Genomic DNA, 19,279 nt, shown 5'->3' with positions numbered 1-19,279 from the left:
CCTAGTATTGAAAACAAACATGATAATAATAAACATGCATCTTGTCCATCTATCAAGATCTCCAAGTGTATAGAAAATCATAGACATTCCCGAATATGTTCAAAGCAACTAAATCACAAATGTAGAGATAGAGAACCATCTAGAATATCCCTAAAAAAAAGTTATGAGATTGCTCAGATATAGAAAGTTAAGAAAAAGACACAAAAAGATGATTATTAAGGGCACACCTGTTTCATCTGTTTTTTACAGAATTGCTACAAACTATAACTATTGGAAATTGAAATACATTAACAGACTTAATAGTTTCTATAGCTCCTTTTTTAGAGCAACTTGTAAAACATCAGTGAGGTATAATGGATGTGAACAAACTCTTTTATTGTCTGGGGACATTGAATTAAATCCTGGTCCTGTAACTGATAATAATAATATTGAAGATATATGTTTATATAGTAATGGTGACTTTACGTTAAGATACCGAATGCTTCGCCATGGTTTAACACCACTAGATGTTGGTGGAGGAGGTGATTGCTTTTTCAAATCAGTATCACATCAGCTATATGGTAATTCAAATAAACATGCAGAAATTAGAGCTTTAGGAGTGAGATATTTAAAGGACAATCCTGAACGATTTATTGAAAGTATCATAGATTCATCTTGGTCACAGTATTTAACTAATATGTCTCTACAAGGAACATGGGCCAATCATATTATAATACAGGCTGTTGCTGATGCAATGAGTTTAAAGATTCATATTATAGAATCAGATTCAAATATTAGGGAAGTCACATTAGTTGAGCCAGCAATACAATAATAAATAATATTAGAACAATATACATAGGACATATTGGTCAAGTGCACTACGTATCAATATGTTCTGTTTCACATCAACAAAGTTCGAACAATATTGACAGGGAAAATACAATTTCGAGTCGTCCAGAAAAAAGAAAGCAAGCAAGTACAAGCAAAAGTTCTAATTCAAATGAAACAAAAAGCAAGACAGGGCTACCTACATTAGGCAATACATGAAGGAATACAGGCAATTCAAACAAAATAATACTTCACCAGAAAAAAAATCAAAGAGAAATGAATACCAAAGAAATTATAGAGAAATGAATGCATCACCAGAAAAGAAATTAAAGTGTAATGAATACCTAAGAAAATATAGAGAAATTAATTCATCACCAGAAAAGAAATCAAAGCGTAATGAATACCAAAGAAAATATAGAGCTAACTCATCCATTGAATTTGCAATAAAGCGGTTCCATGAAATAGTAAACCAAGGCCCTCTGTATATTTGTATATGTTGTGATCAACTATGGTATAAACATAGTGTGAGTAGTACTACTAAGCTGAGACAATCAAATCCTGATGTTGTGAAATATCTATCAAATAAGATAAGTGTTGGTAACAAAGAATGGGTTTGTAGAACATGCTCTAATTATTTGCAAAAAAAATAAAGTCCCACCATGTGCTGTAGCGAATGGTATGGCATTTCCAGATAAACCAGATTTCTTTGATCTCAATGAACTAGAATGTAGATTATTAGCTCCAAGAATTGCATTTCAAAAATTAATGCAGGCACCTAGTGGGAGACAGCTTAAGATACATGGAAATATTGTTAATGTACCTGCTGATGTAACTAATACAGTTAATATATTACCACGATTGCAAAATCAAACTGCTACAATTAAAGTTAATTTAAAGCGGATGCTGAAATGTAAGAGTTCTGCACTGTCACTAAATGTAAGACCATATAAAGTACTTCAAGCAGCAAATTGGCTTATAACACATAGTAGTTTATATATAGATGAAGGTATAGTACTGAATAATGACTGGATCAATCAATACAACAGAGCTGATAATGATGAAATTAATGAGAAGGTACAGTCAGATACAATAGATGAAACTGATGACAATGATATTGATTCTGAAGGGCTAGACCAAAATGAATCACATGAAGATGAAGCAGAAACAATTGCTGGTGTTACTGATACTATGTTTACAGCAACTGACTTTTTAGAAGATAATGAAAGGCAAAACATATTAAATATTGCTCCAGGTGAAGGGAATAGACCATTAAGTGTTTTTAGAGACAAATATTGTGAAGAGTTAGCATACCCTGGAATATTTCTTGGACAACCACGAATTGACAATAAACAAAGATTAGTCGATATTAACTATAGTGATATATGTAAATCAGAGTTGAGACGGTCTGACAGACGAGCTGCAGTGTGCATTGAAAATATATTTTACAAAACAAAAAAGTTGCAAATGAAAATTCTCTTAGGAAAATCACATATAGCTCTGAGAAAATGTAAGGGAAACAACAAAAATATTACTGCTGGACAACTTAAACAGCAAGGATCAATAGACAGATTGATTCGTCATGATGATGGATACAAATTTTTAAATGCATTGAGAGGTTCACCTCCATACTTTGAAAAAGCTAAAAAAGATCTGTTTGCAATGATTAGGCAGTTAGGTCCTGCTACACTATTTTGTAGTTTCTCATCAGCTGAAACACAATGGATGCACCTACTTAGAATACTTGGTCAGCTTGTAGACAATAAGGAATACACTGATGAACAAATAGACAATTTTAATTGGGATGACAGGTGTCGCTTAATTCAGAGTGACCCTGTGACATGTGCATGACACTTTATCAAGTTAATCAATTTTTAACAAACTTCTTGTTCAGTTCTGCTCAACCTTTAGGTAAATATCTGACTGGTTTTACCGTGTAGAATATCAGCAAAGAGGGTCTCCTCATATACATATGCTGATGTGGCTTGAAGATGCACCACAATTTCAGATAGATAGTGATGAAGATGTCACATCATTTATTGATAAGATAATAACTTGCCAAAAGCCAGTAGACAATGCTGATTTACTAGTCTTGGTTAATAGACAGGTACATAGACATTCGTATACATGCCGTAAAAATACAAGTAGCAAATGTAGATTTAACTATCCACAGCCACCAATGAAGCAAACTATGATAATATATCCTCTAGATGAGGATACACCCGAAAAGGAAATAAAAATATATAGAGATAATTGGAAGGCAAAAGAAATCCCAATGAATTACGCATAAATAATTACAACCCTGATTGTCTCTCTGCATGGAGAGCTAACATGGATATACAGTTTGTCTTAGATGTCTATGCATGTGCTGTGTACAAAGTGAATTATATATCAAAAGGCCAGAAAGGCATGAGTGAACTTTTAAGAGAGGCATGTACTGAAGCTAGGCAAGGTAATAAAACAATAAAACAACAAGTAAGGGATATTGGAAGTAAGTTCCTCAATAATGTTGAGATAAGTGCACAAGAAGCAGTGTACATTGTGTTACAGCTTCCAATGAGAAAATCATCTAGACAGATAATATTTATAAATACATCACCACCTAATGAAAGAGTTGACCTATTAAAACCAATGGATAATATTAATGAAATGGATGATGACTCTGAAGAAATCTATACCAGTGGTTTACTCAAAAGATATTCAAAGCGCCCTCTAAAACTAGAAAATATCACACTTGCAGACTGGGCAGCATGGTATGATTGTGCTGGAAAGCCTTATGTAAAACAAACTAATCAAGTTGATGTTGATGGTCTTCCGTTAGAGAATTTTGTTGATGATAATCGAAATGATGATGATGATACAGAAGCTCAGAAAACACCACGTAGCAAAACTAAAAAACGAGCAAAGGCTAGGATAATTAGAAGTGTGTGGTTTAATAAGGAAGCTGAGCCGGAAAAATATTATCGTGAACTTCTAATGCTATTTACTCCATGGCGAAATGAAGAAACTGATATTCTTGGTACATTTTCATCTTATGAAGAACGCTATATGTTACTTGCCAATGTCATCAATGAACAAATGAAACAATATGCAGTTTGCAATGAGGACTTTAATGAAATACAACAAGACATGAATAGATTAGAGGATAGATTTGATGAGATAGCACCTTGTACTCAAAATCTTGAACAACAAGACCGAGCTGAAGGTGATCAAGACTTACATCCTGACTTCACTGGAAACTATAATCTATCAGATGATTTAGGAATACCATCAGTTGATAATACTGAAACACTTATTATGAATGAACTGCCAGATGATGAATATAGATGTATGGTACAGACTTTGAATAAAGAGCAAAAAGAATTTTTCTATCATGTACTACATTTAATAAAAACTTCTGGTGAGGCATTTTACTGCTTTCTAAGTGGTGGTGCAGGTGTGGGTAAATCACATGTCACTAAAGCCTTATACCAAGCTGCTTTGAAATATTATAACACCAGACCTGGCGTTAATTTTGCTGAAACAAAAATATTTATGTTAGCACCCACAGGGAAAGCAGCATATAATATAAAGGGCAATACCATTCTTAGTGCTTTAGCAGTACCAGCCTGTCAGTCATTAAAGAACTATAAGAAACTTGATTCAAGTAGGCTTAATACATTAAGATGTCAAATAGGTGGACTTAAGTTGATATTTGTAGATGAAATATCTATGGTTGGTAATACTATGTTTAATGTCCAATTCAATAATAGACTTAAAGACATCAAAGGCAGCTCGCTACCATTTGGCGGTGTTAGTATTGTTGCTATAGGAGATTTGTTTCAATTACAACCTGTAATGGATGGTTATATATTTAAAGACATGGATAACGATGAATATGGTGTTCTTGCACCTAATGTATGGCAAGAACTTTTCAAAATGTTTGAACTTAAAGAAATCATGCGACAGAGGGAAAGCAAAGACTTTGCTGAATTATTGAATAGATTAAGAGAGGGAAATCATACTAAAGAGGATATAATCAAATTAAAGGAAAGAATTTTTAACCACACTAGTGCTCAGTATCCCAAAGATGCACCTCATTTATTTATTCAAAATGCTAAAGTCAATGACTTCAACTATAAAGCTCATAATGCTCTTCAGGGTCCAAAATACTCTATTAAAGCACATGACACTGTCATTGGAACAGATTCGGAAGAACTTAGAGACAAAATATTAAAGCAAATACCTAAAGATCCTAGAAAAACAAAACAACTGCATTCTGTTTTGCATTTGGCAATTGGTGAAAGAACAGAGATATCACTAAACACTAGAAATGATGATGGTATGACCAATGGTGCTGGTAGTGTCATAAAATTTATGCAAATACATAAAACAGACAAACCATCAGGTATTATATGGGTACAGTTTGATCATGCTGATGTTGGTCAAAAAACCAGGCATGATAATAGACAGCTATATGTCAATGATATTGAACCAACATGGACACCAATCAAACCTATTAGCACTCAATTTGCTGTAGGTAGAACAAGATCTGTACACGTGATGAGAAAACAATTTCCACTTAGACCTGCTGCTGCTAAAACAATACATAGATCACAGGGTGATACTGAAAGTAGAATTGTAGTAAATTTTTAAAACCAAAAGAGCCATTCCTCATATACATTATGTAGGATTAAGTAGAGTAACAACTATAGATGGTCTATATATAACTGACTTATGTGAAAGCAAAATAGCTGTTAATACTGACGTCCAAACTGAAATGCATCGATTGAGAACTGAAGGAAAACTGTCACTTTCTGTTAGTCCCATATATGAAGCACCGCAAGCTAGTATTAAAATCTGTTTTCTCAATGCAAGATCATTGCACAAGCATATAGATGACATACGTCATGACTTAAATTACTCAAGCACTGATGTAAATATTTTTTCAGAAACAAGATTTTTTCAGCATGAAAATGATGATTCATATCTATTAGATGATAAAAACTATACATTGTTCAGAAATGATGGTACACCAAGACAAAATGTAAGGCCATATGGAGGTACAGCAGTGTATAGCCGTCTTGACTATTACCCAGGATATCCATTTTGTAGTAATATACATGGTGTAGAAATAACTATTTTGAGGTTTATGATCATACCTCATATTACAATATTGGGAGTATACAGCTCACCAACAGTATCAATAACAGAATTATGTAATGCTATGAAAGAGACACTAGACTCTCTACCAACACAAATTAACATTTTTATTGGTGATTTCAATGTGAACTGGTTCAGTGAATCACGCCGTGCATCACTTTATAACTTTTTTATAACACAAAATTGTTATAGACAGCTAGTTTCATGTAGTACAACAGACAGTAAAACCTGTATTGACCACATCTACACTAATTTACCTGAAGTGCAAACAAGCTTTCAGATTTTGGAGACATATTTTTCTGATCATAAAGCCATTTGTGTATTGATAAACAGCTTCATTAACTAAAGGCAAAAATTGATAATGGAGTCTATAAATACAGTGCAAACAATTTACATTACACACTAGTTTATTTAACATTAGCACATACTGATTATGTTCTTATAAGACTACCGGTATTCTGAATAATTAGGTACTTATTATAAATATTATGTATTAGAAACACAGTTAAATACACTCAATAGTGCAATTGTTTAGATACACTTTATTTCATTACAGAATACCAACATGAGCACTCCTACAACAAACCCGTAAGTACTTGTATCTTAATTTCATTTCTATTTTTCGTTTCCATCTTATCTTAGGTAATATCTTTGTACTCTTTGCTAATATTATTACATAACATCTCCTTTTAATTGCAGACAACAACAACTCAACAAAGCTGACGACTCACCAGGTAAGATATATATTTCTTTGTTGTGTGAAGCATAATAAACAATGTGTTTGCAATGACTAAAATAAGTTCTATTCTTTCAGATGTTCAACTAGAGGGTTTTGTTCATAGCCTAAGTCCTGTTAAGCATGCGAAAAAAAAACAGAAAACCATACTTTGACTGTCTTGTCCAAACTGGAGAAGATGAAAAGGTCCGTGCCGTGTGCTATGACCCACAGCTAAGAAAAAATCTCCTTGAACCATACCAAAATAAATCACCAATAAAAATCACAGCCACCAAAAGAATGGCTAGCACCAGTACCTCTGAAGAGTTCAGAATGACGAAAAAATCAAAGATAACATCAGCAGCGCCAGAATTCTCATATAACTCCCAAGTTGTCTCATCTATTGTGACAGTGCAAGAAGCGTTATCAGCGCCAGAATACAAGGCAGTTGACATTGTTGCTAAGGTGGTAACAAAGAATCACGAAAATCAATTGATCATTAAACAAGGTCAACAGCTAAAGAAATCAGACTGTATCATTGGTGATGAGCATAGCACAATAAAACTCACTCTCTGGGAAGACCTTATTGACAGAGTATAATGTGGAAAAACGTACACATTTAAGAATGTTAGAATCAGAGTATTTGATGACGTTAAATATCTATCTACAAATACTTCAACATCAATTGAACCAGCTGATCGACAAATCCATGACATAAACTTAACATCTGAGCAATTTGCTGAAAATATTATCGAGGGACGGTTTATCGGTGCCAATGTGAAAGCAGCAAACTCTTGTGTTGTATGCAACACCACGCTAAATCAAGATGATAGTGAAGATGACATGATAACATGTCCCCTGCCAACTTGCCAAACAACTATGCTCTTTTCAGAATGCCAAACAAAACTGGTTTGCAACTTAACTGTCAAGAAAACTGATGGCAAAATGCAGATGTACACATGCTTTAATGATGGCCTGCAGGGGTGAGGGACATCGAAGAGTATATCGAGCGCTTAGAGTGCTACTTCGAGCTCTATGGTTTTGTAACACTCGTTTAGAAAGAGCAAAGTTTCCGGCTGTTAGAAGAGACGAGAAGAAGAGCGTTATCGAGTTCGAGGTGCGGCTACGCAACGCGGCACGGTATTGTGAGTTTACCGGAGAAATTCTTAACGAGAATCTGATGGAACAGGTTATCTTTGGGATAAATCACCCAGGGATTGAACGAAAACTTCTCCAAAAGAGGAGTTCGTTAAAACTTTCGGAGGCCGTACAAGAGGCAAGTGCATTCCTTTCGCTTAATGCAAAAAGCGGACGTGAGGGCCAGAGCGACACACCCGCCTCCGTGTCGGCGATCTCAAACAAAAATGCGGTAGTGTGCTTCTGTTGCGGGAAGAGAGTGCCTGTGATAAGAGTTGCAAGGCCGTTGGCAAGAAATGTAACGACTGTTGCGTTGTCAATTGCTTTGTCACTTTCATGGCATGGAGTCGCTTGCACATCATCAAGTTCACCTTCTTCGGGATCTGTTGTTAAGAATGCTGTTGCCATTGATAACAACATCATGTTCTTTAGCAAAATACAAAACATGTGCTTGTATTTGTAAGCTTTTCTCCATTCACGTGCTCCAGTACCCTGCAAGATATTCTTTTATTTCGGAAATAAGGAAGTGATGCACCTTCTGAAGCTAAGCATCTGAGTCAAGAAAAGTTATGTTTTCACCGTCATATTCCCACCACACATCTGGACCAGCCAAAAGGAAATGAATGATCCTTTCAAGATGAGCCTGCCAGTAGCGAGGGTATTTCTGCAGGATGTATGCAGGGATTAGGATGTCTGGGAATTCAGTCTGACTCTTGGCAAGCTTGACAGTCTTGTTCTCTTGTTCATTTGCATTTGTACGGGCACCTTTGTTGATTGAAATTAATCTTACAAATCGGCCTTTTCCCGAGAAACCTCCTGGCAGAATGTAAGAACTGATGTGCTTAAATATCTTTTACTTCGATGAAGCGTAAAGAAACTTTAAAACCCAAAACAAATCCTTCAAAGTCCTGCCATTCCGGCAGGCGTTCTGAACTGAAGTATGTACAAAATAGCAAATATTTTTCATTGTAATGTCTTTATTGACTTCCAGTAGCCTCCAAGGATGAACCAAGACTATTATACAGCATCTAAAATAAGTATACAGCAAGGATAGAGTTTATTTTCTGTGATTTGTCTTCCGTACAAACAGGTATGTGTATCTAATAAAGACGGCTGTCAAGAAAATCGCGTGTTATTTGAGCTCGACATGGGGTTGCGCTCGGCCTCATTATAATTCGGGAATTTGATTCCCCCAATTTTTTATTTGCTGAATCGAAAGAAATAACACCAATCTTTGCTCAAAGTGCAAAATTTCTGCGAAAATCCACGTACCATTGGATTTATAAGCCCCTAATTTAGACTAATATTTAAGTCGACGTTTTTTGTTGAGATGTTTGGACAGCAATAAAATATATTTTTTTCTTGCCGGAAAAAGTAAAGAAACCACTCGTTTTATACCTTATCCACTCCTTTCTAATGATCTGTAGCGCTTTTTTAAATTCCGCCTATATTTAGATAGAATTTTACGATTTTGTTTGAAAGGTGAAAAATGCCCCCAAATCGGCGATTTTATAGGCAAAATCGTAAATTCGTTTTTTCTTGAAAAATATTTATTGTTTGTAACTCAAACTTTTTTACCATGATAAGAGAACCATCGACTAACTTTAAACCAATTTTGGGCGATTTTAAAATTTCGTATTTGGAACTCCTCAGTTGAATCTAAGGGACTGGTGCACTTGAGTTATTTATAAACAAAACATTTTTGCGAAGAGCAAATTCTGCCGGGTAGTAAGACCAGAAAATAACTCCCAGTAGTCACGCGGTAGGAACGGCAGCCGTTCGCGACGTGGAGGCCATGCGAACCAGATCACAGATGAGCACGCCGATACCAAACAGGAAAAGGCGGTAACACATTTGTTTTCCCACGTGCGAGGCAGAGATTAGGGGTATGGCATTTAATTTTATCATTGCTTCAGGAGCTGCCGTACTTAGGAAGACTACCAAAAAGTTACTTGCTTTTGGGCAATCAGTGCCTTTGAAATTGAAAGGAGAGTTTGAAGCGGAAATTACTGTAAATGATAACAAAGCTCTCGCTATTTTTTACGTGTTTAATGGAAACGCATCTGCCAACAATTTGATAAGCAACAAAACCACTAATGAGTTACGATTACTTCATGTGAATTCCGTCACAGGTCGAATGTGTCACGCCAGTCTAGAGACGGAAATTAAGTCGAAGTTTACTCAGTGTTTACTCGATGGGGTGGGTAAACTTAAAGCCACTAAGGTTAAGTTACATGCAGACCCAGATTGTGAGCCTGTAGCGCAACCGGTGCGCAGATTGCCTTTAGGATACCGAGATAAAGTGGCAACTTTGCTGGAAGAGCTGGAAGCCGGAGATATCATAGAGTCAGCGAGAGGAGAGTGTGATTTTGCGTGAAAATCGGATTTTCATACCCTCAGACCTACGAGATCGAGTGTTAAAATTAGCACACGAGGGTCATCAAGGAATTGTCAAGTGTAAGCAGAGGCTTCGAAGTAAGGTATGGTGGTTAGGCAGGGACAAGGATGTTGAGTCTATGTGCAAATCATGTGAGTTATGTCAGCTAGTGTCGAGCTATGATCCACCGGTACCTATCGTTACGACCAAAATGCCTAAAAGCCATACCAAAATGCCTAAACCATGGCAATTTTGTAGTACGGATGTTCTTGGACCGCTCACTGATGGTAGGTATGTGATTGTCATCATCGATTATTTCAGTCGATATTTTGAGGCATGGAACACGACGGTAAATTAGATGACCTTGAACAATACGGCAGGAGGAACAACATTCGCATTGACGGCGTACAGCAAACAGATTAAACTGAAGACACATATTCCCTGGTGTTCAAAACACTGAAGGAAAAGATCGAAATAGATATTACCCAGAACGACATTTGTCGTACGCACCGAGTTGGTAAGGCAAAAGGTGAAAAGCCAAGGCAAATCATTGTCAAATTCGTCAGACACAACACCAAAACGGAGGTCATGAAAAAAAGAAAACAGCTACGAGAATCCAAGTCAAGCATTCGTTTCACTGAAGACTTTACTCAAGGCCGCTTGAAGGCAATTAAATAGACCAATGCAAGCCTCAACCACAAAACACACAAACTCTGGACCATCGACGGAACAATACCAGTGCGACTAAAAGGAGATACCACAAAAGTCACCACGCGGAAACTTCAAGATCAAAATAAATTTATTGCCGATCTTAAAAAATCATTCTCAAAAAATGGAATCGGCCGACGCAAACGAGTAAGATAACAGATAAGCAGGCATGTCGATTTCAATAACTTTTGATTGCTATCACACGGTGATGATTATGTGTCATGAGACACAACCTAAATTTTTATACTCTTATTTTATACTTTTCGCGGACCAAATTAGATAGAGACCAATGATTGTAGTTACTGTTTCAGTTCCATAAATGATAATGTTTTTTGCTGCGAAGAAACAAATTTTACTAATCACGAAACTGAAGAGTGCTCTAGATTTACAGACCCAGTAGAAGCAAACACTAGAAGCAAACAAATATTGCCTTTCATGTGCCTAAATAATAACGAATTGACAGCAGAAATAAGTACCACAAATTTAACAAATAATTCTAGAACCCTAGAAGAAATGCATATCAATCCATTTGAACTTTGATCAATATGCAAACGTATCCGATCAATCTGATCGTGACATGTATTTTAACACTAACCAAGATGAACACTTTCTCGACGCTCAATTTAATCAATTAATACGCCAAGAGAGTTTAAATTCACTTAACAGTTTTTCACTGTTAGATATTAATGCAAGGAGTCTCAACAAAAATATTGACAGTATTGAACATCTAGTAGATAATACATCATTAAATTTCAACATTATTGAAATAACAGAAACCTGGCTTGAAAGAGATTGCCAAAGCATTTTAAATTTAGCCAGCTACGAGTTTGTGCATAAAAACAGAAATGAAAACATTGACCAAACAAGGAGGAGGTGTTGGTATTTACATTCTTAATGGTACACAATTCAAATTACGAAATGACCTAAACTATAACATTTCCACTATGGAAACCATCTTCATTGAAATCCAAAACAAAAAATTTTAAAAAAACACTAGTTGGAGTAATTTATAGACCACCTGATTCAAACGTTAATTAATTTATCAAGGAAATAGATGCCCTAACAACAAAACTAAATGAGGAAAATAAAAACTGTTACCTTCTTGGTGACTTCAATCTAAACCTGATAAATTTACATCACAATCTTACCAAACAATTCTTAGATACAATGTACTCCACATTTTTGATCCCGACAATTAGCAAGCCTACGAGAAAAACAGCGCGACTCTAATTGACAACATTTTTACAAACGACATCAGTAATGTTAACACTTATAGCGGCTTATTATACGCAGACATATCTGATCACATTCCGATTTTTCACGTGCGAACATTGACCACAAAAAATGAAAGACAAAAGTGCATTGGCTATAAACGAACAATTAATTATTCAAGTATAGAACATTTTGTAAACAAAATTGGATTAATAAATTGGTCAGATGTCACAACAAGTGATGACACAAATAAGGCATATAATAACTTCCTAAACTGTGTCACAGATATATATGATACATGTTTCCCTTTAAAAAAGCAGAGATTAAATGGTACTACAAGAAAACCATGGCTAACAAAAGGTCTTCTCAAATCAATTCAACGAAAATATAAGTTATATAAAAAGTCACTTACATCACCAACTTTATCAAATACAAATAAATTCAAACAATACAGAAACAAACTCAATAACCTATTGAAAACAGCCAAAAGGAATTACTTTGTAAATTGTCTAGAGAAATCAAAGGCAGATCTAAATGAGACTTGGAAAATACTAAATTCCATTTTAATACATATACTGCCCTATTTATCCTTTGTATTCCGTATAAGCGTAATGAGGGTACCTTAGTTCCGAGCAAGAACCTCGAGCCAGGAATCGAGCTAGGACTCAAGGATGCAGACTCGAGGATACGGGTAGACTAATTGCTCCGCATTTTTTTTTTAAAAATCAAGAAAATCCAGGTTAGCGGCGGACTATGCCTATCTTTGAGAAAACAACTGTGTGAAGTATAGGCCGGGGTGCTCGGGACGAGGTCTACGTTCTTTTTTTATCAGAGAGGTGGATTTTGTAGTAATAATACCCTTTCCCTGGATAGAGCAGCCAAACTAACCAGCCGATCAGCTGGAGTTTGAAAACAAACTGCAGAAGAAGTGTGCTAACGCCAGCCGAGCGATTGGAGCACTGATTGGGTTGTTATTAAGTATTGGCCATGACCACACTTGAGAGTCATCAGCGCCTTACAATCCAGACTTGGTCCGGGGCACCAACCAGGAGTGCTTAGAAATTATGCTATGCTGATGATGTTTGCAACAAAGGTTGTTTTTAATGTTATGAATGGCTTATGAATGTAAGAAGCATGTAAATGATTTTCTAAAAACATTTGCCCTTTGTAATAAAAATGCTATTGAATATTTCGTTCACTGTACTGATTGAGAACTCTCGCTCTATTAATATTTTGTATGATTATACGATATAGAGAGAAATAGCGTACTTGTGTCACAATAAAAAACCGATTTTTTTACCATATACGGTACAAAGAGTGCCTAAGATTTACTTTTTTCTTACCTTTTAATGATCCCAATCTAACTCCGACCCTTGGAGACCCCTCGCAAACCCCCTTTTCACCTCCAAATCCATGGTTTATTCGTAAAATACGAACGCCGAAGTTCGTGCCTTATGAAATTACAGAAATCACATAACAAATCCGTAGTTGTCGACTTGTGACTGGCATTTTGAACTGTCTTCGTAGAGAAAAAGAAAAAAAAACTTGTTATCACTGTTTTATCACAATTACAGGCTTGGAGTTGCATCTCCGCAGAACATTACCTAGGTTGCAGGATCACTTAACTAAATGGGTCAATCTTTCTAAGTGCAGAACAAACTCTCAAAATAATGGAAATAATAAAACCAAAAAGTTTTTCCTACTAGAAACTCCGTTACAAGAAAAACTTTTCTTAAAAATAAAACAAAAATTTATGTAGTCACCGTTATTTATCATACTTGTCTTTTAGGTTTACTTATGGCATAAGCATGTATGGTGTTACGAGTAATCTTACAGTTTTCAGATACTTTGATACATTATTTTAGATATGTCTTTTTTCACTTTTTTTTCTGCTATACCATTTAAGCATCTCTAAGCAAGTAATAGAGAAACGACAAGGACAAAAGCTGACAGTGCAATTGCAGGTATTCTTGAAAGAATGCTCGAGGAATCAGATATTCGGGGTATGTCTATAGAGAATCATAAACGTTTCCAAAAAGAGATATTTCTACTGGACTCAGGCGAAAATTATATAAAGTCTACAAACTCTAAATTGTTCATGTTGTGAACTACATTCATCACCTTTTTATGAATTTCTGATGTTCTTACAGAACTTTTGATTCTGGAAGTCTTTCGGCAAGAGGCCATAGGAAAGATTCACAAATTCGACAGCAGATTCGTTAGAGAAAAATATAAGCACGTGGCTGTATATGAGCTTTCTAAATGATTTTTGCCGGAACTTTGAATGGAAAATAAACAGTGTTAATAAGAAAATGGAGTAGAGAGATTTGACAGGGCAAGAAAATGTTTTTATTGATTAAGAATATTGAAGCTGCTACCAAGGTTTATTAAATAAAACCAACTGAAGAACCTATGGACAAGTTTTATGGAAATAAACTGTTGTGTAATATTGCCAACAGCCACACCCGCCACAATTGTAAATAAATCTGCTTTGATACCTAGTCCTTTATGGGAGATTGTGGCTCTGACTTAAAAGTCTATAAGGGGTTTCTCCTTTCTATAAGAGACTATAGGTTCATTAAAGATTCTAGCCATATGAGGCTGAGATCCGTAATAAGTTGCCAGTTTTTTATAAGAATCTTTAGAAGATTCTGTTCAGCCGGGTGGAAGCTCATGACAAATTGTTTAGATTTGTTTATTAGGTGCCATGTTTGTTTCAAAACGCATTTTGCCTGTCCGTGAATTCAACACTCGCCATTATGTATGTTGTGAAATCGGGTAACCGTATCTAGAATAAGTTGCGGATTTCGGCTTAGAAGGTGGCAAGTGAGGAATTTGTTCTCAACGGACGTAGGCCATCTCCCTAGACACAAACCCTTCTTATAACTAAGAGGGTGGCAAGAGGAGAGAGAATGCGTGTACTGTAAAGTTTCAGTAAGCTATGGACATCAAGGATATTTAAATCAATGAATCTTTCGCCCTTTTATAGACTTCTGATGAAGTAAATAAAGTGCGTAGTGTCTTTGAGATTACACTTTTGCTTGAGCGTTACATATGCCGCAGAAATGGACCTACGGAGGACGATATACGCTAGACGTGGTTTATGAGGTGACAAAAACTTTAGGTGACATATTATATGTCTTTGTGGTGGAATTTGTCGTTCTTTATTGTTTCACGTCTATAGGAGCGTTGCTCGACCTGACATAAGCGCTTTCTTTGTGCATGTTAAGTTCTTAGAGTTATTTAGGACATATCTGCAGTACAGCCCACTCCTGTTTTAATAGATTTCTTGAAATCAAACAGGAAGATTTGAGGCTGCCGAGAATTGCCACTGTAACTCGTAAAATTCAAAGTGCACTTTGGCTAAATCTGGCTTTTTTCTGAGAGAGGGCTCGCTCATCTCGTCTAAGGTGCCTTCCGATGTCATCGTTTGATGAAAAATCGCCGGGCGGTTATAGCGTTTACAAATATGAGCTTTCTAAATGATTTTTGCCGGAACTTTGAATGGAAAATAAACAGTGTTAATAAGAAAATGGAGTAAAGAGATTTGACAGGGCAAGAAAATGTTTTTATTGATTAAGAATATTGAAGCTGCTACCAAGGTTTATTAAATAAAACCAACTGAAGAACCTATGGACAAGTTTTATGGAAATAAACTGGGAACAAAGACTTAATTATAAATAAGAGGATCAAACATAAGGATGTGACTCCCTACATACATGCCTTGTATGCAATTTACTGTAATTTCTCAGACTTTTAGTTAATATATCGCACTTTAATCAGCAAGGGATGGCTTTCACCCTGAACAGTAATCAAGACCTGCAAAAACACCTGAATCAATTAACTGTCTATCAGTGGTTATCACAGGATAAATCAGAATTAGCTCAGATTCTTAGTTGAAAAGAAGGGATTCGAGGCCCATGAAAAAGCCTTAAGAAGCTTCGAAGACGAGGTTTTGAACCTAAGGTCAAAGATAAGAGAAACATTTTTAATGGGACAGCAGAACATTTGAATGAACGCTCATGTTTAAGCAATTTTCGGATATCAGACACGTTTACATCAGAGGATTTTGCCCTAGCCTTAAAGTAGTTAAGAGAGTCCGAAATGCTTGTTCCGCCAGAGGAAGGAGAGCTGACAACGCCAAGAAGTGTCAGAACGCAGACTCCCAGACGGCAAAGACGCCACAGCTTCTGATACGAACATTCAAAGGCATAGAGCTGTGAATATATATTATGATTAAACATTAAGGGTAACGATAATAAAAAAAGAATGGGCTAATACAAATCATATTGTATTGTGATCACCACCGATGCATTTTACCTTTTAAAGCTGTTATTTAACTTTACTTTTGCCATATCACTTCAAGATTTAATAACTGTTCGTGCTTGTGGCGAGTAAATTAATCGTCACGTTTGTTCTTCAACAGGAGCACACAATTGATTTTTCATATACTTGCTTGAATTTTTTATATGCTTTTCGTATATTTATGCATGGATTTCAAGGAGGGGGTGACTTCATCAGTCCAAAAAAGGGAATAAAACGACCTGGTACACGGACGCAACAACAACCAAATCCAGTAGATCACATCATACAGCCGAGGTCAACACTGCAGCAACAGCACCGTCCAACACTGTCCTCCAAGTCAGCTGCCATGGCTTGCATTACTCTCGCTCTCGGGCAAGCAAATAAATTCACCCATGGATGCTCGGTTGTTCACAAGGAATTTGCTGGCACCAGCCTTGACTTGCTTGGGCTAGCTTGGAATTTCTTTCGAGTCACCTTAACCCATCATAAGCACCACAAATTTGAAGTTTGTTTTTGCCATCTGGTGTGCGTGAACTACCCTATTTATTCATTTTTTTGTAAAGAGTAGGAATGGTGAGGAAAATGGCGAAAAGACAGCAAAAGCTTGGCTAGTGGAGGAAAAATGCCCAGAAAAAGCCCCAAGAAGTTGACCACATGAGGGAAGATGGTGATAATAAACGCTTTTCGGGGTGTCACTGAAGGTCTCTCGTTTGGGCTTGCGGTCATTAGAGAGCATACAAAAGGGATGCGGTACTATACCCCAAGATCTTCTTAAAATTTACTTGTACACTCTGTGTAAAGCAGTTTTGTACGTTATTGTTTTTTTTTACAGATGTAAGCTTTCTGGCAAAATCGCCGAATCCTGCCTCATAGGCAATTATCCGCTCCAAGCAGCAACAACAGGTGCAGCAACAGGTGCAAAAACTGGCAACACTAAACCAACAACGAGACAACAAAACGACGGCGTCGACGACGTCGAGACAAACAACACCCTTGTTGGAGTGTAAGATAATGGGTGAAATGCGGAAGCAACAAGCAAGAAAAGAGAAAAAGAAAAAGAACAAACACCAACAAGAACAGAGAAAAGAAAAAAAAGAAGGCAAGGATAGAATAGACCGTCCAAATTAGTAACTTTTTTAGATATCTTTTTATTAGCAAAGTTGATTATCAAATGAATTTTAAACGTAAAACATCGTGAATGTAATTTTTAAACAAATTTCTGAATATATCTAGTGATTAAATTCGTATTTTTCTCAAATGAAAAAAATATATTCCGCATTTTGCAAAAATAGTTTAATAACAGTAAACTAGTAGGACGTATATATAATTGGTTAAACGTATCGACACAACTTCACAAAAACAGAGAAAAAAAATATAAAGAAGAAATAAGCCAAGGTAGAATAGACCAAAGACCTAATTACTTACAGTTTTATTTAGTTATTAGTTTTCTATGAATTAGCAAAAATAACTATGAAATGAATTTTTAAACATAATAGATCTTGAATGTAATTTTTGAAAAAGTTTCTGTATATATCTAGTCATTTTATTCGTAATTTTCTTAAAAAACATAATATACACATTCCGCATTACTGAATAAATAGTTTTATAATAGTTAACAAAAATGTATAAGATCTTATTTTAAATACAGGGTTGAACGTATAAAGTGTCTGTCATGTTAAAATAGAGCAAAAGTGAGCGTAGCAGAAACACCCCTCTGCGCTTAAGTCGTTAGAAATGAAGCTTAATAAGGGTATTTCCATTACCCAAGTACACAGCAAGAGAAAAGCAAAATAATTACGCATGCATTCCTTGCACTTTCAATCACCCATCTTGTATATCAAGTGTCTATGCGTTACTGATGAACAGTAATCTTGTGTTCTTTATCAGCCGTTTGATTGTCAATGCGGTGTTTGACATCAGAAGGATCCATCTTTTGCTAAAATCAATAGCGCGAAATATGTTGAGAGAGGGAGCGTTACTACAAACCGACAAGCTTATACACTTTTAATCATTGTACGACTAGTATGTCAGGTGGAGGTATTACTAACACTAATGACCATTTATTTTTGCTAATATCAGTGGCGCGCCTAGTATAATAAATGAAATTTAGTTAGGGGTATGTAGTGTGTTACCTCCTTAGTCAATAGTAATCATGTAATCATTAAGTAGGTCACGGCAGTCTAAGGGTAACTCACTGGCACACCTACGTTGGACGCTTTTCAGGGTGTCAGTGAAGGTCTCTCGTTTGGGCTTGCCGTCATTAGAGAGCATACAAAAGGCCCCAAGATCTTCTTAAAATTCACTTGTACACTCTGTGTAAAGCAGTTTTGTAACAGCAATCAAATAAAAACCCAGTACCATCCCCAAATCTTGTCTTGTCTTTATACGTCATAACTACAAAACCGGTTTGTTGAGAAAGACGAAACCAAGTGTGACGGCGCGTGACTCAGATCTGAAAACATAAGCCGTGCGTCCAGAGGCTTCCCAACTAGTTGTCGCTGCTTCTCGGTTCCTGTTGTCAGAGTGAAGCTTGAGCCTCTGGTACCCAGGGTAACAGCATAGCTGCAGTTGAAAGAGTTTGTCAAAATCGAAAAGGTCTCTCAAAGGAAGAGCTCAAAAAGAAACAGAACTGGGGTGAGAAAATACTGTATGTATGAATCGGGAGAAGATGGTGATGAAATGGAAATACAAAAAAGATGAGCTGCTCCTCTTCACAAGGCATAATTGTAGTAGGTAGTAGGTAGTGATTTGAGTACAATCAGTACAGGGGCGGGGTTGATTGGAGTGACAAGATGCTGCAGTACCATAACTACGAGGGAAAGACATCCAAATACTTCAAGAACGTTTTCTTTCACTTGAGCCAGGTTCAATCATATTTG

The 19,279-nt window shown here is 36.2% G+C and overlaps 2 protein-coding genes across 2 annotated transcripts; both read left to right on the top strand.

The window, feature by feature from the left end:
- Positions 1-842: 842 nt before the first annotated feature.
- LOC125568046 lies at positions 843-2,655 on the top strand. Its single transcript, XM_048729357.1, has one exon. The coding sequence runs from the start codon at positions 1,486-1,488 to the stop codon at positions 2,653-2,655; it is 1,170 nt and encodes a 389-aa protein (XP_048585314.1). The 5' UTR covers positions 843-1,485.
- Positions 2,656-3,069: 414 nt separating this feature from the next.
- On the top strand, positions 3,070-6,999 carry LOC125567916. Its single transcript, XM_048728938.1, has 3 exons — positions 3,070-6,534; positions 6,646-6,680; positions 6,761-6,999. Exon 1 carries the CDS (start codon positions 3,136-3,138, stop codon positions 5,437-5,439), a length of 2,304 nt encoding a protein of 767 aa, XP_048584895.1. The 5' UTR covers positions 3,070-3,135; the 3' UTR covers positions 5,440-6,534; positions 6,646-6,680; positions 6,761-6,999.
- Positions 7,000-19,279: the final 12,280 nt, after the last annotated feature.

Source organism: Nematostella vectensis, chromosome 6 (assembly GCF_932526225.1).
Source record: "Nematostella vectensis chromosome 6, jaNemVect1.1, whole genome shotgun sequence".
Lineage (NCBI taxonomy): Eukaryota > Metazoa > Cnidaria > Anthozoa > Actiniaria > Edwardsiidae > Nematostella > Nematostella vectensis.
Note: the sequence above shows the minus strand (reverse complement) of the source record. Positions and strands in the feature narration are given on the sequence as shown.